The following is a 26,232-nucleotide window of genomic DNA, read 5'->3' on the forward strand; positions in this document are numbered from 1 at the left end:
ATGTTGTGCATAATTTACATACCTAAAAATTGCTCATTTTACAGTGACTTACAACTAATGAAGCAGATTAGTTTTTAAATGAAGCTTCTTAAACATTTTAAAAACCGTATTTACTTTACATACAACAATAGTTTAGTTATATATTATAGACTTATAGAAAGAGCCCTTCTAAAAACATTAAAATATATTACTGGCACGCGAAACTTTAAATTAGAGTGAATAAATGAAGACTCGGCACACCACTTTTGAAAGGTTGCTGACCCCTTTTCTAAAGGTTTGAAATTAAACCTTCTAAAGGACTGAAATTAAAGTGGACAGAACACTAAAATATATATTGTAAGGGACAACCCTGGAAATACTGAAATAAATGATCTAACAGATCTTGTTCATGTGTAATTTATATAATTATGTGACCTTTACAAGGCTTAGGAAATAAATTAATGAAAATATTTATATAACACCTTTTATCTGGAAACTTTCCCAAATAGTCAACATTATGTACTTCATGTCCTGAACTACTGTGAAATATTGATGTGCGCTATTTCCTGCATACTGTTAACTGCATTTCAATACTCGGTAAAGTATTGAGGAGGGTAATAATTATTAAAATAAATTATAAAAATACCTACCTCTTATATTGAACTTTTTATTTGTAGCTCTTGAAATGCTTTACAAAGGAGGGCAGTACCATTATCTGTGCTTTACAGATGGGGAAACTGAGGCAGAGAGGTGTAGCAACTTGCTCAATGTCACTCAGCAGGCCAGTGGCTGAGCTTGAAATTCAAACCAGGTCTCCTTAGTCCCAGTCCAGTGCACTGTCCACTATGCCACACTGTCTCTGGCTGTAGTCAAAAGAGTTTATAGACATTTCCTAATGAATTCTAACAAAACCTCTGTGATAAAACTATGTTGATAGCATATTTGAAATACTGAGTATTCTAATACTATATTCATTTTACAGACAGGGAAACTGAGGCAGAGAGATTTTTCTTGTTTCTGGCTCATGTAGCATCAGTTTCAAAGTCTACTAGTCTACAAACTCCCAGTCCCATGCTTAATCCACTAAACCACTCTACTGCCTGTGATTCCATTTTGTATATCAGTTTATCAAGCACTTTCGGCTCCTGTTCAAATGTACACTTTGATTTCTCCTTAAAGAATAACTTTAGTCACTGTTTAAATACAACCATCAGATCATTGCAGATAAATTGCAGCAACTATTTAACAGTGTACATCAAATTTGCATGACTAATTAGGTGAGGAAATGAAGAATCTTGTAGAATTCAAGCTATAGATGGAATTTTAGGTATGCAGAAGCCAAACCAGTGCCCTGTGGCTAATTTAGCTTAACTTCGTACATGGGAGCAAATTCGTAATTAAGAAAATAACTATTTCCTTGTTAACATGATCATGGACTTGCCGAGAAAAAGATAAAATATGAAAAAAGACCATGTTTAATAAAAGTAAGAATATTTTACTAGTCAAACACACAAGAGTTGTACTGCCTGTAATAGAAAAATCTCATCATTTATAACCTTCTGAGTCATAGGTTCACTGAACACAATGTCAATTCACATATAACTAAACCTATGAGATTAAGTCTGTGTTTATTTTTCCTTTTGAGATATGACGGATATTATACAACATGATGAAATTCTGTCAAATCTAGGAGCTCTATACAGTAAATTCAGATAGATAATTACCTCAGCATGGCCTAGGTATAATTCGATTGTGACTTCCATGACTTTGAGAGTCTTGCCCATACACCAGAATCAACTCAACATTAATTTTGTGATTTTAAAAATATAGTATTTGGGAACCATTTGAAGGCACAAAGATGCTGAATGTAAAGATGCCGAGTCTCTTGTGAAATCATCATAATATACAGTTGTATTGATGTGTTTTTTATGGTTATTTTGCTTGTCAAATATCTCAACACACTCTGTAAAACACCGTAGAAAGGAAGCTTAGTGTGATACTAACACCTTTGGTACAAAAAGAAAAATATATTGTAGGGAACAATGTACATGTATTGTGAGATGGATGGATAAAAGGGCCTAATAACAGAACTGAGCAAAATGCTCACGTTGAACCTAAATCACCCTTGAAATGAACCTTGTATTTGAGATTCAAAGTTTTCTTGAACTTCACTCTGTCGTTGTAAAAGTTCACCGAAAATGAGCACCTGGGAACCTTCATCGCTCTCAGCAACAGCAAAAGCCTTTTCATCACCTGCCTCCAACTCACTTACCTCAGTCTGGCTGTCCAGAATTCTCATTTAAAATTATGTATTTCTTTGACTGGCATTTGCAGTATCCAGTACAGATACACATGCTACTTCTGGAGATAGTCAGAGTGCATGGAACCCTGGCCATTCTGTCCCTGCTTGATCTGCTATGTCTCTATGGGTATGTCTACACTGCATCTGGGAGTGAGCCTCCCAGTCCAGCTCCACAGAGTTGTGGTGACAGGGCTCATGGTAGCATGCTAAAAATAAAATAGGTAGACATTGTAGCTCAGGCTGTCAAGCCTAAGAGTGGGAGTGGCATGGGCTTGAGAGTCCAAGCTCCAGCCCAAGCTGCAATGTCTACACTATTGCTTTTAGCACGCTAAGGTGAACCATGCTAATGCAAGTCTGTGGACCTGAGCTGGGAGGCTCGCTTCTGGATGCAGTTATACACATACCCAATATACTTGTATCAATTTGTATATATTTGTTACAGATGTGTTTGTGACTATCTCTGTTGTTCTCTCTCTCTCTGACTTCTTTCCACAGGTCAGAATTGCTAAAGGTAGTTGCTGTGGTCAGAAAAATGGTCACAATTATTAAATTCCAAAAATTTTGAAATAAAGTTGAAATTCATGATCCAAACTGAGAAATATGTTGGGCCTTGTAAATTTCATGGAAACCAACATTTTCAGTGTTCAAATCATACAAAATGAATTAACAAAAGTTTCCTTCCTTGTCGTCAGTTTCAACCACCTCTAATGTTCATAAAAGGCTACATATTTTACAGTTATTTCATTAATGAGTCTGTGCCTAAGAAGTAAAAAAAGATAATCTGTACAAATGTATTTATTGAAAGCTACACTGAATTTTGATCAACCATTGCTACTCTGGACAGTCATTCATATTTTATTTTTAGCGTGCTACCATGAGCCCTGTCACCACAACTCCCAAGACTGGGAGGCTAAAGAACCTATATAAGTGTAAACTTAGCATTTCTTAAAACATATATAAATGTAAACTTGGCATTTCTTAAAATTTCCGAAACTTTTTTCCTGTCTCAGATACTGAACTAGAATACCTCTGCTTGACCTTCTGGAGTCTGCCTATTTCTGTTCTATTATTGTTTGTATTTAGGGCTCAATACATAGTCATCAGTCTTCTGGGATGCTGGACACTGCATGAAGAAGCTGTGCTGACATAGAAGTTAAATAATCACTTTACTTTTTGGGCCTTGGTGACCTCAAAAGATTCTCCTCTTTTCTTCTCTTTCTTTGGCTAGAGACAGAATTTTCATTATGTCTTTTCCCGATAAAAATCATGTGTGTAATTCTACTTTTATTATCTGAGCTACTTTATGGTATTTTCTTAGCTTAGATATTATACTGTATATTACAGGTTTTATAGAGTTGTAGAAAGACAAACCTATTGTACCTTGTATTTGTAAAGTGGGTAAATTCTGTTTCCTAAATATTGTTTTCAAGTACTGTACACAATCCTGGGTTTCATTAAAAAAATGTTGGAAGTGGTCAGGAGTGCTCTAGACTGGCAATTTTTGTTGTACTGTGGAAATTGAAATTACAGAGGGGGAAAGCTGCCCCAATTAGTCCTCCCTCCTCCTCCTTTCCTTCCTATAACTCCCCCCCCCCCCCCGGCCAAATAAAGTTAGCAGGCTTTACCAGGACTATAACTTGGCTTGATTGCAAGAATCTTTCCTTCTCAGTGGCAGGCTGGATTCCTTGAGCCAAAAAGTACCATATGTATGGACATGCTGTGTTAAGGATTTTTTTAAAGCTCACAATTAATCCTTAGAACTGAAAAGGAAGTAGTCTGCTTCCTGTTAGGTTAATGGGTGTGGAAATCAATTGTAGATTTAGAAAACCTCATGAAAGGAATGACTGTAATGGAATCATTGTGGAAAGATCCACTTTCACAGCATGATAAATGTAATGTATGCCAGCCAGTGAGACCACCATATTGTGTTCTATTTAATTTCAGTTCTTGTACCTGACTGCCACTTACTGAGAAAAGTTAAACAGTAAATTATCACTGGTTGCAATTTTTGTTATCTTATTTGTTAGCACACATTACAGGTTGATAAATAAACAACCTTCACTTTCATGGTTAAGCTCATCTGACTGGCTGAAGCAAGCACTTTGCCTGTTGTTGAAGCTGACCAGAACATACCAATCAATATTGATAAAAGAAGCAACTGTCTCTCTACTGCAGCAACATCTATTAGATAAAATGATTACAACAGTCATTTAGTATAATAGGTGTAATATAACTGAGAACAGAACTTTGTAAAAGGATCAATATCCTCTACTTCAAAAATAAATTTTGAGGCACTGAAGCAACAGGAAATGTTTACCTTTATGAGCCTTATTCTAATGACATCCCTTAAATAAGGGTATGTCTACACTTACCGTGGATCGACGCTGTGGTCAATAGTGAAGACCTGCTAAATTGACCACAGATCGCTCTCCCTTCAACTCCGGTACTCCACCAGAACAAGAAGCATAAGGTAAGTCGATGGGAGAAACTCCCCCATCGACCCAGTGCAGTGTAAACTAACTTACTTCTTTACTGGGAGATGGCAGGCTGCAATCCTCATCCAACTAAAGTACTGCTAATGCTGAAGTGTGCTGGAAAAACTATCATTTATTATTACAGTATGTTTAGTTATTGCTATTGTTGCGTGTGTGTGTAGCTTTTATTCTCTCTTTAAAAGGTAGCAGTGGGGACCTTGTAAAAAATCAAGTTGTAAACAGGTATACTAGACATAATACAATTATTTCACTTGGTATTTCTACACAGACTGACACCTGTATACTGATTCAGTCATAACCTTTGGAAAAATTCCCATTGACTAACAGGATCAGGATTTCACCTAAGGTTTTTATAACCTCATGTGTGCAAATGCACACTTGCCATTGCAAAGATTTTGCTTCTGACCCGACTCTGCTCACACTGAAATAAATGGGAGTTATGCAGTTGTCTTCCATGGCAGTATTAAGTTGTGAATGAAAAATAAAAGGATAATGGTTATATTAAGTTCCCACCAGAAATGTAATTGATTCTAGGAAGTGGGATAGAAGAGAGAAAAAAATTAGGTCTATATGTCACCATTTGTATGAGTTCATATACATTTTATAAGGTGATCAGGTACCATGGTGATGGGAGCAATGTAAATATATCGGGAAGACCAGTAATTTTCTAAATCTAACTTGTGAAATGAAATCAGATTCTTATTCTTTTGGTCTCCTTTAATTTTTTGTCAGTATATGTGTGTGGTGGGGGGGAGAAGGAGGAATCCAAATAAATCTACAAATGATGTAACTTTTACTATTCTTTCTGCTATTCAGTGGAATAGTAAGCAATATAGAATGGGATTTTCTCTGTTGTTCTTGATGACTAGCAATCATAGTATTTTGAAGATAGTGGGTCTAAATGGGCAGCCAGCTGTTTGAAATATTGCAGAAATTACACCTATGATTTGATTGGCTGGAAAGCCATCTGTGATCCTGTTGCTGTGGCTGACTTACAGCATGATGGCTGACTACTCTTTAGAAGTCATGTTGTGCAAAGGGAGCTTAAAAGCTGTCCTGATTTAGAAATGTCATTTTTACTTTTTGAAATATTTATAATTTAGATCCTAGGAACTTGCTTTGATTTCAGAGGAGCCTAATGGTATATAAATGCCTGCTGTGATGTATGTACAGTAAGGTAACAGAGTACACATCTTAGACATTTTTTATCCATGTAAAGAATGTGGGTAATTTGGTAGCAGAATTTTTAAAATCAGATAAGCCAATAAAATTCTTTGCTGCAGGCAAGTGTGTGTAGATTATTTACACTGGGGCACTGGTATGCAGGTACCCTGTTAAAAGTTGTTCACTTCAGTATAATGGATAGAGCACACTGCCAAGCTGTCTGGAGTGGGTCAAGAGCATGAGTACCAAACTCAGGGCAGACTGTTAAGAAGCCGGACACAAACTCCAAACTGGTTGTGAGTTCTATACTTAGATTTTTCCAACCAAGTATCAAGTGTCAACTCCTCAGGCACTATAACAGGCTAACCATGGAGTTGCAGTCAGTTGCCCTGGGTATTCTGATCTATCTTGTCACCCAGGCAAGCTTGCCTTTGTGATAGATGGTCCCTCACACCAAAAATCACAATTATTCAGATTACTCCTGTCATAAACATACAGCTAAGGGTAGCATAAAATCCCTCTTTACCCTGTAAAGGGTTAATTCCTCTTTTACCTGTAAAGGGTTAAGAAGTTCAGATAACCTGGGTGGCACCTGACCAAAAGGACCAATAAGGGGAGAAGATACTTTCAAATCTCTGGGGGAAGGTTTTTTGTCTGTCTCCCCCGGAGTCAACAAGGAAACAGGGCAGGGAAAATACATCTCCCTAAGCCATATCTGAGCTAAGCATCGAGTCTTGCAAAAATAGTAAGTAATAGCAAAGAAATGCATTAGATTACCTTTTGTTTTAGCTTGTAAATTTCCCCTGTGCTAAGAGGGAGGTTTATCCCTGTTTTTGTAACTTTAAAGTTTTGCCTAGAGGGAAAATCCTCTGTGTTTTTGAGTCTTTTGTTATTCTGTAAAGTACTTACCATCCTGATTTTACAGAGGTGATTCTTTTACCTTTTCTTTAATTAAAATTCTTCTTTTAAGAACCCGATTGATTTTTTTATTGTTCTTAAGATCCAAGGGTTTGGGTCTGTGTTCACCTGTACCAATTGGTGAGGATATTATTCTCAGGCTTTCCCCAGGAAAGGGGAGTGCAGGGCTTGGGGGAATATTTTGGGGGGAATAGGACTCCAAGTGGTCCTTTCCCTGATTCTTTGTCTAAATCACTTGGTGGTGGCAGCATACTGTTCAAGGCAAGGTAAAATTTGTGCCTTGGAAAAGTTTTTAACCTAAACTGGTAAAAAAAAGCTTAGGGGGTCTTTCATGCAGGTCCCCACATCTGTACCCCAGAGTTCAGAGTGGGGAAGAAACCCTGACAACTCCCAATTACAAAGGACCAGTCACTTACCCCAGTTAATTGCAATTTAGACCTTACACCAAAGAAAATGCTTGTAGCCAATCCTATGATAAACTAACTAAAGATTTACTAAAGATTTATTAAAGATTAAGAAAAACAAATGAGAGTTGTTTACAAGGTTAAAGCAGATAAACACACATAATGAATTAGTTTTATGTTTCAAAAGGTGATAGAAGCTCCTGTAATATGCAAGCTGTATATGTCCTTTAGGGCTGACCTAAGCTAAATAGCTGGGGGGGGGGGGGGGTTTCTTTTCTTATGCTTAGAAATCTTTCCCTCCCAAAATCCAAGCAGCATAGAGATACAGGTTCTTCTTGTTGGGGAATTTTTATTTGCTTCCCCACAGAGTTCAGACTGATGGGATGAGTTCATGCTCTTCTTGGAGGGGTGGGGGAAGATTGCAATTAGTAAAGTCTTTGTTCTTTGATATTTCACAATGGCTCATTTGGTTTCAGTGGGCCTTCTTGGTGGGCAGGACCTAACACCTGCTGTAGGAAGCCAGCATTTTACATTAATTAAAGCTTCTTTTCTGTTTGATTTACACAATTACAGAGGATTACAATGCAAGCACTTATTATCACCTTATAACATGGCGTACAGATATTATAAGTGAGATTCATACATGCAGCATCCTAAAAGTGTTTCATAAAGTCTAAACACATTCTTATAAATTTAGCATCTGTTTTAATAATGGTAACACATAGGTGAACCAGACTGGTTCCAGCTATGTGGTTGTCAGTGCTCAGTTGAGACCCAGAGACCTTGGCGTGAGCTGGCACCTGGTCTGCACTCAGACTGGCAGCTAAAATGCGTACTTCAGCAACAAATTGCGGATTTCAGTGCCCATAGGAGTATGTGGTGGTCAGTTTAGGTGCCCAGATAAAAAGCCCACAATAAATAGTAGCTTTTTCTATTAGAATAATAAGGGGAACATTGACTTTTTTCCCTACACCTTTGTAGACATACGTTAAGGGCCAGATTCAGTCCTGCACTGAGCTCGTGCAAGAGGTGCAAAGGGGCCTGAAGTGGGGCAGAGAATCTGGTCCTAGAGGGTTACTTAAACTATAGAAAAGCTATAAATTTGCCTCTTTCTTATAATAAAATTCCTGTAGTTTTCTTATTTTAAATATTCCTTTTAGCTTGTTACAGAAGGAGCTTGGGCCAAGATCATTCCCTCCTTCACTACATCCATGGGAGGAAACTAACTCTGTGTACTTTTGGGTGAGAGGGAGGGAAGTCTCTCCTCTTTGTGGCCCCTAAACCTTGCTGAGCTCCACAGCTACCTCAATAGTGATCTGTGCTTCAGTGTTGGCTCTGTGCGCCTCTGACAGTCCCACCCTCTGCATTGTGGTGAACCGTGTTACTGAGGTCAACCCCTAGCTCCAGCTGCCCTCTGCAGAAAACATTATACAGCCTTCGGTGGCATAGCACCCTTCCATGTGGAGAGGAGGTGAGATATGTGGTTGGAGGGTCTCCTTTGTGCAGGTATCTAAGGGTCAGGAGCTGGGCTTTGTCCTTCACTGATTATTCCAGGGTGCTAATAACCGTCCCACATATACATGAACTGCCATGTCGTTTCTGTGCAGTGTAGTAGCTGTATCAGGTCCATGATATTAAGAGACAAGGCTTCTGTTTGCCAGAATGGGCGATAGGAGATGGATCACTTGATGATTACCATGGGCAGCGCGTATCGTAGGCTGGGGGAGGCTAGGCTTCCCCAAACAGCCCCGTGTGGCCCCGACCACGTTCTGCCCCAAGGCTCCCTCCTGCTTGCTATATCCCTCTTGGCCCCAGCCCAGGCAGGCTGCTCCCTTTCTCGGAAGCATGCTAGGGATGGGGCTAGGGCGGCTGGGGCCGCTCAGTGCTGGGGCCGTGGCGCCCAGTGCTCAGGGGAGCTGGAGGCGCTGGGGCTGCCTGCCCTGTGCTCTCGGGAATCTGGGGGCACTGGGACCGTGGCGCTCCAGGGCTGAAGGTGCTGGGGCGGGTGGGGGGCAGGCAGCCACGGGAGGGCGGGGGGCTATTGCATGTGAAGGCTGGTAGAAAGTGATCTCGGGAGGCAGTCACATAGCACTACAGGTTGCAGGACTCAGCTGCCTACCTTTGGGCACTGGATCAGAACCCCTACTCACTCTCTGATGAGGCTGGAGGCAAAAAGCTAGGGGCTCAGGACTAGGAAGATCCCATATCCCAGAGAGTCATGACTCCGGGGCTTTGGCTGGGTGAAGACTGAAGCTCCTTACTGAGCAGTGGAACTAGCATTTGTTGAACTCTTTACATGCCCTGAAAATGGTGGGAAGCAACTTGTGTGCCAGACGGAGTGCTAAGTCGCACAAAGGGACAGATCACCACAGGACGGGAGCAGCTATCAACAGGGGCTGCAAAGCCAGAAGCGCGAATGTCATGTCCTTGCCCAACCACTAGGTGGTACCTGTGGCAAGCAGACCTCTTTATAGATATATATAAAAATTGCCAAAAAAGTATCTAAAATTAAATTCTGAGCTACTCAACTTCTATCTTACCATCCAATTTCATAATTGAAAAGCTCAGTTGTATATCTCAAGTTCTATACCCTGTGCTTGTGATCTTAATGTTCCTCTTAAGCATAATCTGAGACACTGCCTCATCAAAGCATTTAAGTTTCAGTGGTGCCAATGAATCTCCAAGTGCAGAGGTCTGCTCACAAAGAGCGGCTTTCTGGATTGTGGTCCAGTTCCTCCTTTTCATTTATTTTAAATAATTTAAGAATTAAATTTAAAATAAAAAAATCTGTCTATATGTAAGTACCACTAGAACAATCCAGTCTGAAGATTCCCCCCCGAAAAAGGATGGGAAAAACGGAACATCTTTTCCTAGTGATGATAACCCTTTTGAGATCACCTTATTCATTCTCGTTTCTGTGAATTTACTCTCCTCTGAAGCATGTCAGTCCCTTGTTATCAGGGTTTGCATTTTCCATTGCTAAATTGCTACACAAAATATATTAAAATATTCTGGAAAGGATGGCTGCAATGGCACCAAAGGGTTAATGAAGAAATGCATGTAGAGGGTTTATAATTTGGTTCACTACACCCGGAAGCTAACATGAAGTAATCTCACTTAAGCAACGAAGCATGAACTTTTAAACAAAATACTCAGGTGACTTTAACAGGAAAACAATAGTTCCCTTGAGATAATGCTGCTATAAGAATGGAATTGCTTCTACAGTTTGTAGGTTAAAAAAAAAAGGATCCTAATAATGTTCTAGCCATGCTTATATGGTTTGTTGGTTTTCTTTCCATACAATCATAGAAATACTGATCTGTTATGTCGCTATACGTGATATTTCTTCACACAATACATTATTCCAGAAATGACTTAATAGTTTAAATATCTTCAAAGTCTGTTGCAGCTGACCTCATATCTTTTAGTTGAGGAACAAGATTCCCTTAGGCCATCTTAGTCATATTATGGCTAGTCATAAATATTAATTGCCGGATGTTACTTCTAGGAACCATTCAACAAGTTGCATATATGCTGGGAAAGTGAATTCTGCTTACACATCAAAAGCATTTATTTAAAATCTAACTGAAGATAAAAGAAAACCCTGGGTCAGGAACAGTGCTGAATAAATTGTCAGTATGAATATTTTTAAATGTAATAAGTGAGCCTGGGCCTTATTTGTATTATGCTGTCCCCTTCTCAAAAAACAAACACAAGACAGTGGCAAAAATCAGGTTTAAAATGGTAATTATGATCGTTGCTATATTTTCTAGGCAAGTGATGATAGCCTCTAGACATGAATGGAAAATTCATCTTCTTGTTGTTTTTAATGCAAATAGTTAGTACTGGAAACCTTCTCTACCGAAATACATGCATTGTGCATAAAGAAATAGTGGTAACAAATGGAACTGGTAAAAACCAAATGAAAAAATCAGCTGATGCAAACCTCAGCAAAAGCTATATTTTTTTTTATAGCATGATTTGTAGATTGAACAGATTTTAGCAATGACTTTTTTAAAGAGATGAATGAGACATAACTGTGTTGTCTTTTTTATAATATCAGTTAGTGTCCAATGTCTGATATAACTTATACTTTATGCTGACTTTAATTCAGTGGTTCTCAAACTTTTTTTAAATATTTAACACTATTATAAACGCTGGAGGTGAAGCGGGGTTTTGGGGTGGAGGCTGACAGCGCACGACCCTCCACATAATAACCTCGTGACCCCCTGAGGGGTCTCAACCCCCAGTTTGAGAACCCTTGCTTTAATTAGTTCTTTTAGGGAAAGCATGTTATCTCATTATGGGAGTGATGACTTCTAGGTTCTGTTCCACTCACATTTATTTGTATTACTGTGGTGCCTAGATGCCCCAGGAATAGATCAGGACCCTGTTGTGGTAGATGCTGTACAAACACAGAACAAAAAGATGGTGCCTGCCCCAGAGAACTTACAATCTAAGATGAGAGACAACAGATGGATAGAGACATAGATGGAAGAGTATTAAGGAAATAATGAGATATTACTGACCAGAATGATACGCAGAGGTCTCAGTGCACTAGCAGCCTAACTGTAAAGTTTTTTGTAGGCATCACAGCAAAGGCGAGATTTCAGGGGGGTTTATAAAGGAGTATAATGAGGTAGCTTTGTGGATGTTTATGGGGAGCTCCTCCCAAGTATGTGGGATAAAGCATCAAGTAGCTTTTTTGAAAATTTAACAAATGGAGTGTGGAGGCTGGCATCATTGGCCCTTTGTAGGCAGGAGCTCACATCTCAATAGTGAATGAGAGATGATCGGTAAGGTGTGTGTATAGACCATGAAGGGCCTCGTAAGTGAAGGCATCCAGCTTATGTTTGATGCAATAGAAAAGGGGGAACCAGTGGAGGTATGCAGCAGCAGCATTCTGAATGGATATGCGTGGGGAAAGAATTTGTAAAATTTGAATTTCCCAAGGCCAGAGAAAAGGATGTTTCACTAATTGAGTCTGAGATGATAATGTGGGTGGCAGTTTAGCTTTGTGGATGGATGAGAGAGGCTGTATCTCAGAGAGATTATGCAGAAAGAATTGAGCAGTATTTAGAGAGAGCCTGGATTTGAGGACAAAGAGAGAGGTCTTTTATGGGCCAGAGTGACATGCAGGATGGAGATATTGATCATGAACGGAGGCATTGGAGAGGGCTTGAGAGGAAGAGTGATTAGGAGCTCTGTTTTAACCATTAGCAGTTTCTCCTCCCTTGGTTTTCACACCTCAGCTGCTAGAAGAGGCCTCATCCTCCCTGATTGAAATGCCCTTGTTATCTCCAGACTGATCCTTGCCTGCATATTTATACCTGCCTCTGGAAATTTCTACCACATGCATCTTACGAAGTGGGTATTCACCCACGAAAGCTTATGCTCCAATACGTCTGTTAGTCTATAAGGTGCCACAGGACTCTTTGTTGCTTTTTACAGATCCAGACTAACATGGCTACCCCTCTGATGTTTTAACCATGTTACGCTTGAGCTGATGGCTAGACATCCATGAGGAGACATCCAAGAAACAGACTGAGGTTTTAGTTTGGACAGAAGACTGCTCTGGAGTACAGAGGTAGATCTGTGAGTTGTCATAAGAACATAAGAATGGCCATTGGGGGTCAAACAAATGGTCCATCTAGCCCAGTATCCTGTCTTTGGACAGTGGCCAATGCCAGATGCTTCAAAGGGAATGAAAAGAACAGGGCAGTTATCAAGTGATCCATTCCCCCTATGTCCAGTCCCAACATATGGTAGTCAGAGGCTTAGAGACACCGAGATTGCATCCTTGACCATGTTGGCTAGTAGCCATTGATGGACCTATCCTCCATGGATTTATCTAATTCTTTTTTGAACCCAGTTATACTTTTGGCCTGCATAACATCCCCTGGCAATGAGTTCCACAGGTTGACTGTGTTGTGTGAAGGAGTACTTCCTTTTGTTTGTTTTAAACCAGCTGCCTATTAATTTTATTGGGTGACCCCTGGTTCTTGTGTTATATAAAGGAGTAAATAACACTTCCCTATTCAGTTTTCCATGCCATTCATGATTTTATAGACCTCCTGTTCCCCCTTAGTCACCTCTTTTCCAAGCAGAAAAGTCCCAGTCTTTTTAATCTCTTCACATATGGAAGCTGTTCTATACCCTTAATCATTTTTGTTGCCTTTCTCAGTACCTTTTCCATTTCTAATGTATCTTCTTTGAGATGGGGCAACCAGAACTGCACACAGTATTCAAGGGGTGGGTGTGCCATGGATTTATATAGTGGCATAATGATATTTACTGTCTTCTTATCTATCCCTTTCCTAATGGTTCCTAATATTCTATTCATTTTTTTGACTGCCACTGCACATTGAGCAGATGTTTTCAGTGAACTACCTACAGTATCTCCAAGATCTCTTTCTTGAGTGGTAACAGCTAATTTAAACCCCATCATTTTATATGTATAGATGGGATTATGTTTTCTAATGTCCATTACTTTGTATTTATCAAGATTTAATTTATCTTCCATTTTCTTGCCCAGTCACTCAGTTTTGTGAGATCCCTTTGTAACTCTTTGCAGTCATCTTCGGACTTAAATATCTTGAGTAATTTTGAATCATCTGCAAATGTTGCCACCTCACTCTTTACCCCTTTTTTCAGACCATTTATAAATATGTTGAATAGCATTGGTCCCAATACAGATCCCTTGGGGAACACCGCTATTTAGCTCTCTCCATTCTGAAAACTGATAATTTATTCCTACCCTTTGTTTTCTGTCTTTTAATCAGTTAGTGATCCATGAAAGGACATTCCCTCTTATCCCATGATTGCTTAATGTGCTTAAGAGCCTTTGGTGAGGGACCTTGTAAAAGGCTTTCTGAAAGTCCAGGTATACTATATCCACTGGATCATCCTGGTTCACGTTTGTTGACCCCCTCAAAGAATTCCAATAGATTGATGAGGCATGATTTCCCTTTACAAAAGAGACTCTTCCCCAGCAATTTGTGTTACTCTGTGTGTCAGCACAAAGTTGAATTTGGGTTTGTGGATGAGATTACGCAGAGATAACGTGTAGCGGGAGAAGAGAAGGGGACCAAGGATTCAGCCTTGTGGAACTTCAACAGAAAGTTGGAGGAGAGATGAGGATGATCCTCCACAGGTCACTCTGAAGGAGTGATTAGAGAAGTAGGAGGAGAACCAGGAGAGGACACCATAATGGAAACTGAGACATGACAAGATTTCAATAAGAGCAGGTCAACAGTTTTGAAAGTGTCCAACAGGTTAAGGAAAATGAGGATGGAGTACTGGTTCTGAGTTTTGGCTAGGAGGAGGTAATTAAAGACTTTGGGAGTTTCAGTGGAGTGCAAGGGGCAGAAGCTGTGTAGGAGCGGGCCTAGAATAGAATTGGAGGACAGGATCTCCAGACAGTGATTTAAACAATGCGTTCACATACTTGCTGTATGACTTATTCCTGTAAAATATATATTACACTTAATAGGCAAAAATCTTTCTGAAAGTTATTTAACATTTGGAAATTTGTAGCTAAGGTTCAAACTACAACTTAACTCTTTCTATGACGGTCTGACCCTTGCCTATGTACCTCAGATTCCATTAGCATTCCACATATCAATGGAACAGATTCTCTCTCTCCTGTTGTTGTTTCTTAGGCCTTGTCTGCACTACACAGTTTTGTCAACAAAAGTTAGCTTTTGTTGACAAAACGGTGGTGTACACGTTGTGATGCTCCTCTCACCGATGTAACTCCCCTACAACGACAGAATAAAATCACCTCGATGAGTGGCATAGAGCTTTTTGCAATGTAGTTAGAGTGACGCAGCATCAGTGTAGATACTGCACTTGCTTATCTCACCCTGATTGGCCACCAGGAGATGTCCCACAATGCCCATCCTGATCGCTCTGGTCAGCAGTTTGAAATCTGCTGCCCTGAAGGTACACAGATATGCACCTTTACCCCGTTTAAAGGCCTGGGAATTTTTGAAATTCCTCTTTGTTTGCTCGGCATGCACAGTTCAGACAGCATCTTCCCAGCTGACCATGCTGACTTTCTGCAGCAAACACTTTCCCACATGGAGCATACCGGAGCTGTTGGATCTGCTGAGTGTATGGGGAAAAGAGGCTGTGCAGTCCCAGCTTCGCTCCAGCTGTAGGAACTTTTGCTACCTATGAGCATATTGCTAGTGACATGCAGGAGAAGGGGCATGAGAGGGATATGCAGGAGTGCCAGGCTAAGATCAAGGAGCTGATGCAGGCATACCAGAAGGCAAGACAGGCCAACCATTGCTCTGGTGTGGTGGCAAAAACATGCTGTTTCTATAACAAGCTGCATGCCATCCTCAGCGGCGACCCCATCTCCATCACCAAGAGCTCCGTTTATACTTTGTGGGGCTGGAGGCACCGGCCGGTGCATTCAACCCTGAGGACAAAGTGGTGGACGAGGAAGTGGAGCTGGAGGATGATGTGGAGCACACGACAGAGTTTTTCGGTTGTGCGGCGAGTCAGGATCTCTTTTCTACTCCAGAGAGGTCTAGCCAGTTCCAGGACTTTGGCTCTGGCATGCAGTATGCAGGAGAGGGGAGCTCCGGTAAATTGCTCATTTTGCTTTGATACTGCATGGTGAGAGGAGATTGCGCTCTCATGTACTTTGTTATATGGTAGAGGAGGGATAAGGGACGGAAAGTAACAGAGCCTGTCCATCTATGTAGTGGGGCCATGGCGGAAAATTTGTTAATGTACATGGCTACATCCCTGGAATTCTCCATTGTGATCTCTAGGAAGCTTTCCTGTAGGTTTTCTGCAATTCTCTTCCAAAGGTTCCTTGGCAGAGCTGCCTTGTTTTTCCTCCCACTGTAGGAAACTTTTCAGCGCCACCTGGCAATTATTTCTGCAGGGACCAGAGCGGCACAGAGGAAAGCAGCATACAGAGCTAGTCTGAAACCATACACAGGCAGGAGATGTACTCTTGCATCCTGAGTTACCTGTAGGAGTGAGATATCTGGTTCAATTACCTTAGCCTGTGGAAAAGGGTACCAATATTCAGAATAGTCTCCCTAGCCGCTTGTAGTAACCCCCTTCACAAACCATCCTTTGTCCCTTCTTGCCCATTCCCTCTTGCCACCGCCTCCTTCCCTGAACTCACCATATTTGGGACTCTCACCAACTTGTGTGCTAGCTCAGGGTCAGCGAGAAAGCTGTGTGTAACTTTTGTGATTCATGGCTGTGAGTGCACTCACAATACTCTCTGTTCATTATTTCTTTGGCTTCTGTAGATGTGCCTTTGAGGACTCACTCCTCCACACTGGTGGAGCGCCTTTGTCAGATAAGGTGGCGAACCAGGAGGAGTAAAGAGGATATGTTTTGCAAAGTGCTGCAGTCATCAGATGCATCACATAGCGAAACAAAAGCATGGAGGGAGACAATTAATGAAAGACTGAGGCTGGATAGCCTGGAAAGGACTTGGGGGCAGGAGTGGATTATAAAGCTCCTGGAAGATCAGACAGAGATGATGAAGTTCCTCATTACTCTGCAATCTAAGTACATTCATGAATGACTTCCCCTATGGCAACTACAGAACTCCTATCCATACCCTCCTCAAACTCTTCCACTACAGTCCTCATGTGTTCCCTGTCTCTCACAGTACTCTGTGCATTCAATGGTTAGGAACTGGTTTCCCAACGAAAGCTGGAGTTACACACAGCTGTGACAGCCCCAACCATGAGACTGTTCCTTATTGTCATGTCTCCTGTTTCGCCAAAATTTTGTGTTTTGTCCTGTTATTAAACTTGAGTCTTCGAAAGAAAATGAGTATTTCTTTGTGACATACATACATCAGTAAGTATTATCATTGAAACACAGTGGCTATAAGTAGGATTATTTGCTCACTACAATTAACGCTCAAGAAGCAAGCACTACGGGGTAATTCAACGCTGCAAGTAATCATTGTCTGGCTGAATGCATAACATAAAGACACATTACAGGGAATCATTGTCAAAATTCTCCTTTAAAGCCTCCATGTTTTGAATAGCCTCCTGCTGCGCCCCTCTAGTTGCCCTTGTATTTGGCTGCTCAAAATCAGCAGCCAGCCATCCACCCTGGGGAAACTTTTCCCCCTTTGCTTTGCAAATATTATGCAGAGCACAGCAAGCCACAATGATCAATGGAATATTTTCCTCACTGAGGTCTAACCAGCCAAAAAGACAGTACCAGCGACCTTTTAATCGTCCAAAGGAACTTTCAGTGGTCATTCGGCACCTGTTGTTGAAGCGCTCATTGCTGCTGTCGAGGTTTGCGGTGTAAGGCGTCATGAGCCACAGGAGCAAGGAATAGGCAGGGTATGCAAGGATCACTATGGGCATTTGCACATCCCCCATTTGAATTGGCTGGTCTGGAAAGAAGGTCTCAGCGTGCAGCTTTCTATACAGTCCAGTATTCTGAAAGCTGCATGCATCATGCACCTTCCCTGACCACCCTGCATTGATGTCAGTGAAACTGCACTGCAAGACCATGGAGAAGTAGCCCTTCCGGTTGATGTACTCCGTCGCAAGATGGGAGGGGGCCAAAATTTGGATATTGTTGCCCGTTCTCTGGGAATCAGGCCAAGAAATAACCACAAAGGTCGAAGTAGAGCAGTACTGAGGATTGATTTATTACTTGCTTCCCTTATTTGCGCAATTATATTCTCAGGCACATCCCATTCATACTGCTGGCAGACTGCAGGCACTTGGATGTTGGTTTTGATTTCGGGTGGCTGAGACTGGCCAGGTTCCAGAACTGCCCAGAGATTGGCCTGCTAGGCAACGAGAGTCCCCAAAGTCCCTTCGGATCTGCGGGAGGGCTCTACTGCTTCTGGTACAGTCCTGAGTTCTTGCTGTCGTGGGTTACATCTCTCTCTGGCTGCTACTGCCGTAGGTTTATATACAGCCTCATATACTCCTTGATTATCCTTACACGGTAATATTTCGGTTTAAGTCTTGCGCTTGGTTTCTTACACTCACACTATCTGATTCATTCCTTGCACTAATTGGTTACATATTCATAAGTATGAATACAAGTGGTAATATAGCTTTAAGCAGGCATATAACATTAATGGGGATTTTTTGCTGCTCGTGGTTTTGACAGGAAACTGTGCAAACTGCACTTCACTGATTCACACTCTGTTTTGCAGCTCATGAAATACTGCAGGCCCAGGCGCATTGTGTTCATAACGCTCATCAACAGACTGCTCCGCAGCTCAGAATCCACGCTGTCAGGCAGAGGTGGTGGGCACACAGTTTACAAGGACAGTTAAAAAATGATGCGAAACAAAGTAGGAAGATCATGGAATGATGGGACGGAAAGACCTCCATCACGGGTTGGCATGCATGTCCCCATGATGTACCGAAATCTATTCCAAGAGCTCCCAGGAGCAGAGGATGACAGAGGGTGCCAAGTTGCACAGTGGGATAGCTACCCACGATGCAGTGCTCTCTCTGTCGATGAAAAGGCAAAGACTGTGGACGTGCACTGCGGACACAAGGAGCATTGTGTGGATGTGCACAACCGATGTTATGATCATTGACATAACTTAAGTTGACTTAACTCTGTAGTGTAGACATGGCCTTAGTATTGATTATATTGCAGAGCCACCCAAAGGTCACAGAAATTCCTGACTTACCCCCACCATTGTTCTAACTGCTTTGGAGAATGAGCCCTGAGGCTCTGACCACATGAAATCTCTGCACTCTTGGGTGCAGTACTTCACTGAAAGCACTTTTAATTTTGGTTATTAGTATCGACTATAACTGTTGTGAGGCCTCTCTTTGTTCAGTTTGTAGGGTGGATGGGGTATAAGGAAGGACTCTTGTATGTCACAGCATGCATGATCTATGTTCTGGATTTAGCAGTATTCTGGTGTGGCAGTCTGGGAATGCTGCACCCCACGAACTCCATTAGACCATGATGTTTCTATTGAATTTAATATGAGGATACCTTATTCAGTCAATGCTGTACTCCTTGTATCTTTATTTTTGATATTCAACTTAAGTAGTTTTACACTGCCTCTAAATTTTTAAAGTGCTGTAGAATTTTGTATTGAAAATACATGACTGCATTGTAGGAACTGTCTTGGGAAGCTGGAGACGTTCTGACACCTGGGGACGTGTAGGAGTCTGCTTGGGATTGTAAAATAAGAAGATTATCTGGATGTTTTTGAAATGATTCATAGATTCATAGATTCTAGGACTGGAAGGGACCTCGAGAGGTCATCATCAGTAAAATAATATAAAAATGTTGATATTTGCATAATTATCACTAAGCTTCAAAGTTAGCACCCTATTCAAGTGAAACCATTCTCTCACCCTAGTTCTGCTCCATATGAAATCAAGTACACACCTCTAGCGAATTTCAGTGGGAACTGGATTGGACCATTAGGCTCTGATCCAGAGACTGCATATGTCAATGGAAAGGCTCCTATTGACTTCAGTGGGCTGTGGATGAGGCCCTATTGTTTCAAGCTGTCTGCAGACCCAGTCAGAAATCGCTGCACTCCAACTGAGTAAACAACATTGGAAGACTTTTTTCACAACCATGAATGACAAGAAGCTTCATTCAAGTTATAAGTGACAGCTTGGATTCTAACGCACTGTTCTGTGGCAAAGGTTTGGTGGCTATAAATAGATGTGTGGCCTGTATGAGAAACTTATATTCCAAATGTAAGATTGGAGAATATGAATATGGCCTGGAATAGTATGTTGCCTATATAAAATGCACAGGGTACAGTGGAGTCTCTGGTCTGTTTTGGAGTGGTGAATGAGGAGAAAATGGCGAATGGTGAGAAAATATACTGTATATAGCAATTAAGACATGATGTAAACACCTAGAGGATAACAGGGTTATAAGGAGTAGCCAGCATGGATTTGTCAAGAGCAAATCATGCCAAACCAACTTAAGTTGCTTCTTCGACAGGGATACTGGCCTAGTGGATAAAGGGGAATCTGTAGATGTGATATATCTTGATTTTTAGTAAGGCTTTTGATACAGTTCCACATGACATTCTCATAAGCAAACTAGGGAAATAGGAAATTATGTAAGGTGGGTGCATAACTGGTTGAAAGACCATACTTAAAGAGTAGATATCAATGGTTTGCTGTCAAACTGGGAGGGTATACTAAAGGAGTCCTAGAGTGGTCAGTTCTGGGTCCAGTATGAGTCAACATTTTCATTAATGACTTGGATAGTAGAGTGGAGAGAATGCTTATAAAATTTGATGATGACACCAAGTTGGGAGGGGTTGAAAGCACTTTGAAGGATAGGATTAAAATTCAAAACAACCTGGACAAATTGAGAAATTGGTCTGAAATCATCAAGATGAGATTCAATAAAGAAAATGCAAAGTACTGAACTTAGGATAGAAAAATCAAATGTACAACTACAAAATGGGGAATAACTGGCTATGCAGTAATACTGCTGAAAAGGATCTGGGGCTTATAATGGATCACTAATTGAATATAAGTCACCTAGGTAATGCCGTTGCAAAAAGGCTAATATTCTGGGCTATATTAACAGTGTTGTATGTAATCCACAGGAGATAATTATCCCCTTTAATCCCCACTGCTGAGGTCTCAGCTGGAGTACTACGTGTGTCCCGTTCCAGGTGCCACACTTTAAGGAAGATGTGCATAAATTAGGGAGAGTCCAGAGAAGATCAACAAAAATAATAAGATTTAGAAAATCTAACCTATGAGGAAAGGTTAAAAAAAACTGGCTTTGTTTAGTCTTGAGGAAAAAAATACTGTGTGTGGGCGGGGGTGGGGGGTGGGGGAAGGGATGGGGAACCTGATAACAAAAGTCTTCAAGTATGTTAAGGGCTGTTTATAAAGAGAATAGTGATCAATAGTTCACCATGTCCACTAAAGATAGGACAAGAAGTAATTTGCTTAATCTGCAGCAAGGGAGATTTAGGTTATATATTAGGAAAATCTTTCTAACTATAAGGGTAATGAAGCTCTGGAATAGGCTTCCAAGGAAGGCTATGGAATCCCTGTTATTGGATACGTTTTTTTAGACACATATCTGTTAGGGCTAGTCTAGATTTACTTGGTTCAGGGGGCTGGACTAGATGACTTCTCGAGGTCCCTTCCAGCCCAACATTTCTTAAGATTTTATAGTTGTTGTCTCTAGAGACAGCATTAAGAGAGTGGTCTGATTGAAGGATTGGTTTTATGTGAGTAGTAGGTGGAGATCTAAGGGACTTTGGGAACTGCTGAGTTAGAGCATATCTTTCAGAAAGTTATCCAACATTGAGTTAAAAATTTCAAGTAACAGAGAATCCAGACTCCACCTTTCATTAAGGGTTCCTTCCTGTGCAGTTTATATTAATATTATGAGTATTGTATTAGATTTGTTTCACATGCAACTAAAAAGTTTACCTTATAGTTCTAGCATGTCCTTGTTTATCTGTATGGCCATTTCTCATTATTTCATGATAACGTTAGTTGTATAAATCTGACATTTGTTGAATGGCGGGGGAGCTACTGTGAAAAAGAATCTGGATTTGAAGATGGTAGAGAATAAATACTTAAATTGTACCTCACTTACAACAGAGATATGTAGCTTAGTGCCCTTTGGGGCTTCAGTGGTTAACAATGCATATCTTAAAGCAAATAAAAGCGACACTTTGTGAGCATATTTCTTGTGTCACATAGTGTTTTATATGTTTTGCTTTAAGGGACAAATTAGTGGCATTTTGAGACAGAACAATAACTTTGATGTTGCTAGAACTAGGGCAACTGTAATGAGAGAAGTGTGGTACTGCCATACAATCAGAAAGTATGTTGTCAGCAAGCAAATGATAATAGCATCTTGTATGCCCAGAAGGCCTGCTGTGATATTTGTGTCTGCTTATGATCCCCTTTACCCTCAAAACAGTCTATTTTTAAATTGGTGCTGGGTATGACCTTAGTAAAGAAATGCTGTTGGAACATATTTAAATGCATGATTGTGCATGCTGTGTTCTTCAGTGCTATAGGATGCTGACAACTAAGTTTTTTTTCCCCCAACAGCAGATTTGTATTAGTGTGCACTTTTCCTGAGTTAAAATACTTATCTGCTTAACATTAAATGTGAAAACTTTAATTAAAAATTGTTCCATATCCTTAATCAAGTAATATTTTGGTTGAAGCCTTGGTTGAATCATAGTTTCATCTTTTTAACAGTTTGATGGTCAGACAGTCCCAAGATTTCTGATTAAAAATAGGAAGATCTACGTATAATCACAATATCAAATCATTTAATTTGTTGAAGCTATATTTTTATGTTGATCCTTACTAGTGATATGATTTCTTTGTAATATTTGTGAAGAATGTAGATTATTTTAAGTCTAGAAAACTATCACTTCACAAGCAGACTCTTGAGAAAGAGAGGACTTAAGGGCTCTTGGGTATAGTTTGTGTATTTACTGTAACAAGTAAAAATAAATATCCTGTAAAGCTAGAAAATTATAAGAGCAATAATCTTTTATGGCCTTCCTGTGGCCTTCTATGATGATGCAAGGGCTTTGAAGTATACTCTATATTATTGTGTGATATTTGATATATTGATTAAATGTGTGCCAGCATTTTTAATAAATTGATTCTACCACCTTAAATCTCATTCTTGTCCATGGTCTGTTGGTGTTTTCTGTGTATCAGTTGGATGGTAGCCTTAGTCCATATGCTTTTTAATGAATCTCCCAAGTGGGGTGGGTTCTAGACACTGTTTCCTTCTCTAACTTTTCTTAGGGTATGTCTACATTGAGGAAAATACATCATGTTAGAAAATGTGTTAATGAACATGTTTCAACTAATATAGTGTTAAATATGACTTAGGAGAAATCGTGTTTTAAAAAGTGTTAACTGGTTGTGGTCAATCCTAGCGGAACACAACTTGTCCTTGTCTAGTTCAATGGTATTACATGTTTAACATTGCCATTACTTAGTACATGTTGGTTAATACATTTTTAACATAGTAAGTTACCAGTGTAGATAAGGCTTTAGCTATTACAGTGCTTGTGAAACAGCCCATACAGTCTGTATGAAATTCTACAAATAACAATCTATGGGTTTGTCTACAAGGTGTTACATCAACAATCAGCTAGCAGCTGAAGCAGAGTTTCTGTGGGAATTTGATCTGCAAAGAGAGTGGTGATTTTGTGTTCTGACGGTGCAGTGATTCGTTCCAGGTGTGTGGCTTGCTTCAGTGCTTGCTGGTATCCCTTAACAAGAGGGAAGTACTGACCTAGTTTGTCTAGGTTTAAAACCCAGCCACTAGCAAACATGAGAGCTGTGAATAGCTAGCAGCTAACTGTGGGGTTTCTTTGGAAGTTTGTAAGTGGGAGATTTGCTAAGGGAAGGGGAGGGGGTAGAGGAATTTTTTTCCTTCTCTCTTCTTTCTTCCAGAAGTAGGGTCTGGGAAAACAATGATGGCTACTTAGGCAGCACTAGAAGTGACCCAAGGAGCAGAGGAGACAAAGAATATGGTAGGATACAGGAGCTGTGAGATGTACAGGGTTGACAACTTTGGTTGGACGAATTCCTGGAGATTTCATCACATGACATCTTTAATTAAAGATTAATCTTTAATTCCTGGAGACTCCAGTACAATCCTGGAGGTTTGCTGACCCTAGATGTACATCATCCTTGAGTGGGTATCTGATAGAAGCTACCTATGCATGAAATGTGGCCCGATAGCACTCATGGTAGAGAAGATTCAAGGATTAGCAGTACAGCTCGAGATGATGATGGAATTCAGACAGGTATAATTCAGGTAGGTATAATGCAGGTGAGGCGAGAGGAGGTGATACAGACAACTCAAAATTTGTGGACACTTCCCAGGGGAAAAAGGACCAGACTGCCAGAAGAGGAGGGTGATCCATGGACGAACGTGACCACAAGGACAAGGCAGAAGAAGAGACTAGCTAGTGGTGGTGAAATCGAGTTCAGTAACATGTTTGCTGCAGTGGGGAATGAGGAGGCAATACAGGCAGAAGATGAGGTGGTGAGGAAGAAAAATAGGCACACCAGTCCCTGCAGAAGAGAAGAAGAGGTGATGGCGGTAGCCAGAGACCAGAGGCTAAGGAAAAATGAGGGGACTGAACAGGGGACTGTGAGAGAGAACATAACACAGATTCATACCAACACCAGGAAGAGACAGATCTATGTGGTTGGGGACTCCATGCTCAGAAGAATTGATAGGACAGTCACAGGACCAGATCCAGAGAACAGAAGAGTGGGCTGTTTGCCAGATGTAGGGATGAACCAATAAGTGGTGATGCCACTTTAGATTTGGTAATGGTGAGTAGTAAGGACCTCATAGAAGAACTGGTTGTTGGGCACAACCTTGGTTCAAATGATCATGAGCTATTTCAGATTAAACTAAATAGAAGGATAAACAAAAATAGATCTGCAACTAGGGTCATTGATTTCAAAAGGATAAATTTTTTAAAAAATAAGGGAATTTGGGAAGTGGACTGGACTGAAGAACTCAAAATCTGAATCTGGAGGAGGCTTGGAATTACTTTAAGTCAAAGTTGCAGAAACTATCTGAAGCCTGCATCCCAAGAAGGGGAAAAAATTCATAGGGAAGGGTTGCAGACCAAGCTGGATGAGCAAGCATCTCAAACAGGTGATTAAGAGAAAGCAGAAAGCCTACAAGGGATGGAAGGGATCAGCAAGGAAAGCTACCTCTTGGAGATCAGAAAGTGTAGGGATAAAGTCAGGACTGCCAAAACCCAAGCAGAGTTGGACCTTGCAAAGGAAATTAAAACCAATAGTGAAAGGTTCTATAGCCATATAAATAAAAAGAAAACAAGGAAAGAAGCAGGACCACTAAGTACTGAGGATGGGGTGGAGATAATCTAGGCATGGCTCAACACCTAAACAAATACTTTGTCTCAGTTTTTAATAAGGGTAATGAAGAGCTTAGGGGTAATGGTAGGGTAGCTAATGGTAATGAGGATATGGAAATAGAAATGACCACATCCAAAGTGGAAGTCGAACTCATACAGCTTAATGGAACTAAATCAGGGGGCCTGGATAATCTCTATCCAACAATATTAAAGAAACTGGCACATGAAATTGCAAGTCCAATAGCAAGGATTTTTAATGAATCTGTAAACTCAGGGGTCATACACTAAGACTGGAGAATTGCTAATATAGTACTTATTTTTAAGAAAGGGAAAAAAGTGATCCGGGAAACTACAGACCTGTTAGTTTGACCTCAATTGTATGCAAGGTCTTGGAACAAACTTTGAAAGAGAAAGTAGTTAAGGACATAGAGGTAAATGATAATTGGGATAAAATACAACATGATTTTATCCTGATCTCTGTCTTTAAGAAGCTAACTGATTTTTTAGACAAAGGAAATGCAGTAGATCTAATCTAACTGGATTTCAGTAAGGCATTTGATACAGTTCCACATGGGAAATTATTAGTTACATTGGAGAAGACAGGGGTTAATATGAGAATGGAAATGTGGATAAGGAACTGGTTAAAGGGAAGACTACAGCGGGTCAACCTGAAAGGTGAACGGTCAGGCTGGAGTGAGGTTACTGGTGGAGTTCCTCAGGGATCGGTCTTGGGGCCAATCTTATTTAATATTTTTATTAATGACCTTGGCACAAAACGTGGGAGGATGCTAATAAAATTTGCAGATGACACAAAATGGGGAGATATTGCCAATACAGAGGAGGACTGGAATATCATACAAGAAGATATGGATGACCTTGAAAACTGGAGTAATAGAAATGGGATGAAATGTAATAGTACAAAGTGCAAGGTTATGCACTTACAAACTAACAACAAAAATTTTTGCTATAAACTGGGGACTTATCAGTTGGAAGTGACAGAGGAAGAGAAAGTCCTGAATATATTCGTTGATCATAGGATGACTATGAGCTGCCAATATGATGCAGCCATGAAAAAGGCTAATGCATTCCTATGATGTC

General features: G+C 40.5%; 1 protein-coding gene across 2 annotated transcripts in view; it reads left to right on the forward strand.

Annotated features, from left to right (window-relative positions):
• The window catches only part of IMMP2L (inner mitochondrial membrane peptidase subunit 2), an 858,080-nt gene that overhangs the window by 56,762 nt on the left and 775,086 nt on the right, over positions 1-26,232 (forward strand). Inside the window, exon 4 of one of the 2 annotated variants that reach the window (XM_065423634.1) lies at positions 12,714-12,809. The exons of the other annotated variant lie outside the window; for it this stretch is intronic. Coding sequence (XP_065279706.1) covers positions 12,714-12,741 — 28 coding nt within the window. The 3' untranslated portion in view covers positions 12,742-12,809. Of the gene's footprint in view, positions 1-12,713; positions 12,810-26,232 lie in introns of those variants that run through there. 2 annotated transcript variants of the gene reach the window in all.

The sequence above is a fragment of the Emys orbicularis genome, chromosome 1 (assembly GCF_028017835.1).
Source record: "Emys orbicularis isolate rEmyOrb1 chromosome 1, rEmyOrb1.hap1, whole genome shotgun sequence".
Classification (NCBI taxonomy): domain Eukaryota; kingdom Metazoa; phylum Chordata; order Testudines; family Emydidae; genus Emys; species Emys orbicularis.